This window comes from Humulus lupulus, chromosome 3 (genome assembly GCF_963169125.1).
Source record: "Humulus lupulus chromosome 3, drHumLupu1.1, whole genome shotgun sequence".
NCBI classification, from domain to species: Eukaryota; Viridiplantae; Streptophyta; class Magnoliopsida; order Rosales; family Cannabaceae; genus Humulus; species Humulus lupulus.
The window spans coordinates 129106186-129113511 of NC_084795.1; the positions used below are offsets into that span (position 1 = coordinate 129106186).

Genomic DNA, 7326 nt, shown 5'->3' on the forward strand with positions numbered 1-7326 from the left:
GAAAGAAATATATAAAATGAAATTGTAGCCTCTTTGGGATTTTGGAAAGAAAAAAAACCGGCATGATAGAATTTCTTATACATTATTATAGAGGAGAAATTTCACTTTTTATGCTTAATAGTCTCTACTATTACTAAACAACACCACTACTATTAACTCTTTTATTTTGATGTTAAACATTCCTCATCTACCTAAAGTACCCCTCCCATTATATTAAGAAGATCAAAACCCTCTCTTCCTCTCTCTTCTCTCTCTCTTTCTTTCTTTCTTTCTCACAAACCTAAAAAACACACCAATATAAGCTCATATTTGTTCGAAATAGTAAAAAAAGTAAACAAACAGTACCAAACAAAAAAATGAACAATCTTCTTACCCATGGTTTTTGTCCTCCAAAATCCCTCAAAGTGGATGTTGTCTTTGATATTGGGATCTTTACAGAGACAATGGAGATGGATAACAACGATTTCAGTAAAAAATTTGGAACTCATTGTGGGTTTTGGTGAGAAAGAAACGTGATCTGTGTTTTTATGAGTTTTATGCGTTTTCTGCAACAGTTTTGCTCGATAGGAGCTCGATAACAGCTCAATAGGGGCTCGTTACTATATAGAAGACGATTAAGTTGTGAGCTCAATGTTGCTCGATAGTGGCTCGATAATAGCTCAACATGTATAGCATTTATTTCTCGATAGTGCTCGATAGGGGCTTGATTGGACCCTTGACTATTTGGTTTAGTTGTTTCTATCGAGCTCCTATCAAGCTTATCGAGCCTACCATAGACCCCATCGAGCCTAACCAATTACTGTCCTATCGATCCTAACCATATACCCCATCGAGCCTAACCATATACCTCATCGACCTCCTATCAAGCTTAACCATATACCCCATCGAGCCTATCGAGCTCATATCGACACATTCATACTACCTTATCGAGTTTACTATCGAGCTACCATCAAACCTATCAAGCCACTGGTTTAAACATAGAAAAAAACCCACAGAATCAACATGCATTTTACTTAAAAATGGAGTTGGGTTCGAGATCTAACATTTGATTGTCGCCGTGGGAGGAAAACAACGTCGTCGGTCTCAGGTTCAAAAGGAATGTGTCGCCGTGGGTCTCGGGTAGATGGAGGTCAACGAGAGATGGGGGAGATTAGTCGCCTGAGATGCTCGATGAGGGTTGGGCTCAACAGAGGTTGGGGCTCGACGAGGGTTGGGTTTGACGAGATTTTGGGGGTTTCTTGAGAGAGAGAGAAAATGAGATGTTAAAATTTTTTGGTAGAAAATGGGTGGGGTATTTTGGGTAGATAGAGAATGTTTAGCATTAAAATGAAATAGTTAATAATAGATGTGTTTTTAGTTAATAGTAGATGTATTTTTAGTTAATAATATAGACTATTATGCACAAAGAGTGAAATTTCCCTTGTGGAGTTCATTGACTTCATTCAAGTTGTATGCAATGTCTCGTTTGAAACAGCTACAAGAGATGGCGATTGAAATGAATATTCATTGAATGGCTGAACGCTTGCATATATTTTTTTCAATGATTTACTAGGTATAATATTCTATAATCAGCACCCTCTTAAGAAGAAGAAAAAACACTGGGCAGTAATAGCAACTTCAGCAATGAAATCATCTATAGAATAAAATAATCTCCAGCAAACAGTTTCTACCAAAAAGACCCAAAAACAAGCATGGGAATGAAAACTTGACCCATCAGGGCATACAAAGGCATTAAAGAACACTACAAGACAATGTATGATCTCACCAAAATAGAAATAAAAAAAAAAGAACAAAAAGATTGAGAAAAGTGTTACAACAAAATCGATTGAATAAGCTTCCCCACGAGTACTGTCTTAAGATTACGCTTCCAGACTCCAGTAGCGCTCTGAATGAACCCCCTTTTCTTCATCAAAACACACTTCCTCCACTAACCACGTAATAAACTCGAACCTTATATATATGAAGATCATGATGAGGGCAACAGATTCTAGCTTATAACCGATTCAGACATTTTCAGATACCATATAAACAGAGGGCATAGATGAGAATTTACATTAATAGATAGTTGGTGCGTATCCTTCTACCAAAACTTTCATTCATATCTCCACCGGGTTGCATATTCTATAATAGACCTCTGCTTTCTAATTCTTTGGCCGCTGATAGATAGAAGAAAGAAAGTGAAAAGCAAAAAAAAACGTTAGACAAACTTGACAAAGTATACACACAATAGTTCTTTACTTGATAATATTCTTTATCAAGTAAAGTAAAGTACTGATAAGCCATTCAATATATTCAATACGAATATTAAGTATATTCACAATCTATGCTCTTTACCACCGGTATGGTCCATAGCAATCAAATAGCTCAGATGCAGATACCAATAATAATAAAAAAAAGTTTAGCTTTACCATCACAAAAGCAATAAAGATGGTCATAACTCACAACAACATTAAAGAGTTTAAGAAAGCTCACCTTTTGACTGTGAAAGGAGAACAACAACATGCATAGTAACATTATTTGGAGGAAGCTGCAAACGAAGTGGATATAGCTTTCCATTCAAAGGGCTCCGAGTACACATTATGATACCCTCAATACCAGTCTCTTCCTCAAATTTACGAGTCAATTCATCAACCCCATTACCCCTAAAGGTGAAAGAGTAACCCTCCACCGATTCATCGTCCACTTCACCATTTTCATCAGCTATATGGTAATAAATAGTCCTCCCATCCAACTTTGGTGGCGAATCCACATAAGAATCAGTCGACTGCCATTGGGAAAAAAACTCAAAATTAACCCCAAATAAAAATCCCAATAATTTAAGCCACAAAACTCAAATCATAAAACAAACAGCTAAAAAAACAAGAAAAACCGAAGCCCAGTTCATAAAACTAACTATAATTACCTCTTGTCTCGAGTAATTCCCAGATTTAAATGAAACCGATGAAGGCGAACTCGATTCGAAATCCAAAGAATCGGAATGAGGAAGTGCTGGAGCCGAGGGTCTCACACCCGGAGACTGAACCTCGATCTCAACAATCTCAACATTCCACAAAATCCAGTCCTGGGTCGAGGTTCGATGAGGAATATCGTGGGTCACCGAGTTTCGCCACGGGGGCAAACCTCCGTTTGCTCGAAGGAAGTGTCCGTACCGGGTTTTGAACTTGACGTGGTTCCCTTCCTTAATGGGTTCCCACTCAAGCGACGAATCAAGCCGTCTTGGAAGGGTCTGAATCACTTTCCGACCGGTCATACCAAGCAAGAAAGGGTGGTTCGAGGCGGTGAGGTACTTGCCGTAATTGCTCTTAAGTCGAATAATGGAGTCAGATCCAGATACGAACTCGACGGTCCATCGAGCGTTCTTGGAGGATCCGTTTCGATCTTGGGTCACGGATTCCTCGTCTTCATCGGCGAGTAGAAACTTATCGTGGTGGCTGCGGAGGCGCACCGCCTTAGCGCTGTGGAAAATGTCCATTGCTGACCTAAAGCTGATGTTGTCGATTAACTTAGGGGACTGCTTCTTCTGTTACCACACAAGACCCAAAATAAAAGTAATAAGGCACTAATTGTCACACAAAGGAGACTGAGATTTCCACATGTGAATGAACCCACCCCAAGAAGCGTCACTATATATATATAGTAGTTATGTGAGAACCAAAAACAGTTGGGTGTTTTTTTTTCTTTTGACAAAAAAAAAAGTTCGTGTTTTTATTACTTTATTATTTTTAATAATTTATGTTGAAATATTAGTAAGAGCCAAGCAACGCCAAGCCAACCAGTCAACCAAATGGGGCGAGAATATGACACGGTTTCAAGGGGTGACAACCCCACAGGTGCTTGCGTGCCTTACTATATTTATTAATTTTCCAAATTTCTCTACTTTCATTAATTTGAATTAAATTTTTGTATTAAAAGGTGATGATTACAAATGTTTTTTTTTAAAATGTATACAATTGTTCTTAATAATAGTAATTTCTTGATATTACAATTCAAATAAAACCAAACATATATAGAGTATTCTATTTTACGTAAGTCAGATATTACGCTCTTTTTGCCAAGATACGTTGGATATAACTATGTGATCAACTATAAAAAAAATCTCAACATCAAATGTAATAGATATATGAGATAAAAATAGATGGCAAACACATATAGTAAGGGCACTTAATGCATCAATTCTACCAAATTTCGGTTATAATGTAAAATTTTCTAGTTTTCAGTCATAAAAAATTGAGTATTATATTTATACCTTAAATAATAAATTCATTTAGTTGCCATTATTATCCCCTATAGTACTAACTTTTTGTAAACTTCTGGAGTTGGTGTGGGTTTATGTAGGAAATTCCAAATATATACGAATCCATCAAATCAATATGCTTTTTGGGAGTGAGTGTTATCCTCCTCATTCAACCCTAGTTACACTAAGCTATAATATAGAATAGTTTGAATTTCATTGTGTGTTTTTTTTTCTTTCCTGGGTGGTGCACATTATCAAAAAGCATTTGAGGGATTGTTCATGCCACATGGTTCAAAACTGCCACCACTTTCCAACCATAACAAAGGGCATTATAGTGATATCTATATAAACAAACATATACATTTGTCATATATTACTAGTCAAGTTCTCAAGTTTGCATGCTCCACGCAACTTGCGCATGATCATGATTTAGAAATTCATGGACAATTGTTTCCTACTTGCCAAAATCTATGATTTGGTGCCTTGATAATGATGCATACTGTACTAGAAGATTACTAAAACAAAACTCCCCAAAAAAACTACTACATATCATTCATATAGAATCATCAAATTTAACATTCTACTAGTTTAAACTTGTTATCCATATATATATATATATATATCTGTGTTTGTGTGAATTCATTTAACCAAATAACTTCTTTCAAGGGTGTACTTATTAACTTAATTATGGCATATTTTGCATCAAAATATTCATATATATATATATATTTATGGCATCATCAATCAGAAATTACCTTTTTATATAAGGTTCTTTTTCCACTATGGTAAATAAAGAACATTAACTTGAAACAGAAAATTAAAAACTAGACGTACCTGAGACTTGAAAGAAAACCTCGGAGACTTGAACGATGATCTATCCGAAGCGACCGGCGACCCGAGCTCGCTCAAAACCTCATCGGAGACCGACGAAAGGGTCGACAGAGAGGATAAATAATCTGCGACGGACTCGGAATCGGTCAACTCAGCTTCTTCAATATCCCAAAGAATCCAGTTCTGGGTCGAACCCGTGTGGGGTTCATCGTGCGTGATCGAGTTTCTCCACGGCGGCGTTCCACCGTTGGCTCGAAGATACTTACCACACCAACTCTTCAGCTTGACCTGGAATCCGTCCCTTATGGGCTCCCACTCGTATTTCCAGTCCTCACGAACGACGTCGTTTTCGTCCCTCTCTACGGGAGACTGAAAAACCTTTTTCCCAGTCATACCTAACAAATACGGCACGTCGGTTGCTGCCAAGTAGTGACCGTGGCAGCTCTTGAGGCGTATGCCATGGCTCTTATTTTCAACAAATTCTACGATCCATTTGGCTTTTCTTGATGACCCATTTCGGCTTTGTCGGACCTTTTCACGGTCGTCGTCGGCTACTAGGTACTTGTCTAGGTGGCTCCGGAGCTTTACAACGCCCTTGACCTTGTCGAAATACTCCATTAAAGGGAACTACCGAACTTGGTCACTGTGTATGAAGATTATGATGAAATTATAAAGTATGGGGATCTAAAATATATAATACGTTATTGAGATACGACTTTATCTATATATATAAAATATATTTCACTTATTTAATTGCGAGTGAAAAGAAGAAAAGGGTTAGGATTAATTTGTATGATGAAGTAATAATATATGATATATATATATATATTTATATGAGAAAAAGAAGGATTGTGTTTGGTAATGCTTCTTGGTTTATTGAACTTAGGTGTACTTGTAAAAATATAAGTAATAGTTTCTTTCATAGTCAACAAGTCTATGAAAGTAGAGGATTTTGAAGATGTGGAGGAAACGTCCCAATTGTCGACTTTTGGACGATGATTAATAAATATTTGAAGCTTCCAGGTAACAACAATTTTCTATAACCTTGTGTTTCAGATTCACGCGCTTTTATTAAGAGCGTGTTGTACTGTATTTTAACAACATAGTGGACCAGATATTAAAGGGATATTTCTTATGTAAATTGTGCTTGGGGTTTCTTCTCTTTTTCCTCCTTTTCATATTGGGTGGAAGCAAAATCATGCCATATTTGCCTCTCCAGAAGCTACGATTTACGAGGAATTCTAACCAGCGACTTCAAAACTTTAGCGTCTTTCTCTATTTGCCCCTACAATAAATCAAAACTAAAAACAAAGTCCAATAAATAAATAAATAATAGCGTGTCACTTTTTTATTTGAACTTTGCTTCGTAATTTCCATCAAGCTCAAGTGAATGACCGTTTAAAAACTAAATAGTATTTTTCTTTTGCTTTTTTAAATTTATAAAAAATATATATGGTACGAAAATATATGAATCGCTTTCCAAAATATGGTTCATAATATAAATTCTCTTCTCACAATATATATATATATATATATATATGACACTTCATGCAGTTTTGTAAGTTACCCAAAGAAATCATATTTGGTTATTCACGTATATATATGTTTATCGAGTTTTTCGGAAACGAATAACTAACAGAATAATAAAAAGATAAGAACTGTAGAAATGCTGAAATGTAACTAAACAAACAGTGTTTTTACGTGGTTCAGGCGTTAACAAGCCCTAGTCCACGAGTCGATGTTATTATACTTGGGAAAGGTTACAGTAAGATGGCCGGTGCACAAGAACTTCACACACTCACAGTGTTTCTCTCGGGTTCTCTTGAAGAAGATGAAGCTAGAGAGATTTTAGTAGAGTTTTTGCTATATGATTTGTTCGTCCCTCTTCTTGTAAAATGAAGGGGTCTTTATAGCTAGGGTTTTGGATTAGGGTTTTTCTCTACGTACATGAGTCTTAATTACACCAGCCATAAATAGGGATACAATTACTGTAGTAGCATGGCTACAAGACTCTATGTGGGTATATTTACGTGAAAGTATGGGGAACACACAAAGTCAGCCGTCTTTTCCAAGTTGTCAGCGGAACAGTAGGCGAAAAGGTACCCTTAGGCGTGCTAGGATGTGTGCGGCTTTGACCTGACGGGCGTGTCAGGCGGGATCCTGTGTCAGGCGGATATCATTCCAAATATGCCTCCTCCAGGACTCGACCGTTTGGCTTTGTTCCGTGCGAGGCACGGAACTGCTTCCGCGGAGACCACTCG

The 7326-nt window shown here is 37.0% G+C and overlaps 1 protein-coding gene across 1 annotated transcript; it reads right to left on the reverse strand.

Annotated features, from left to right (window-relative positions):
- Positions 1–1616: 1616 nt before the first annotated feature.
- Positions 1617–5847, reverse strand: LOC133823144 (uncharacterized). The gene is made up of 4 exons (XM_062255750.1): positions 5069–5847; positions 2903–3520; positions 2473–2764; positions 1617–2156 (listed from the first exon to the last, which is right to left on the reverse strand). The coding sequence occupies exons 1-4, from the start codon at positions 5681–5683 to the stop codon at positions 2122–2124; spliced, it is 1560 nt and encodes a 519-aa protein (XP_062111734.1). The 5' UTR covers positions 5684–5847; the 3' UTR covers positions 1617–2121.
- Positions 5848–7326: the final 1479 nt, after the last annotated feature.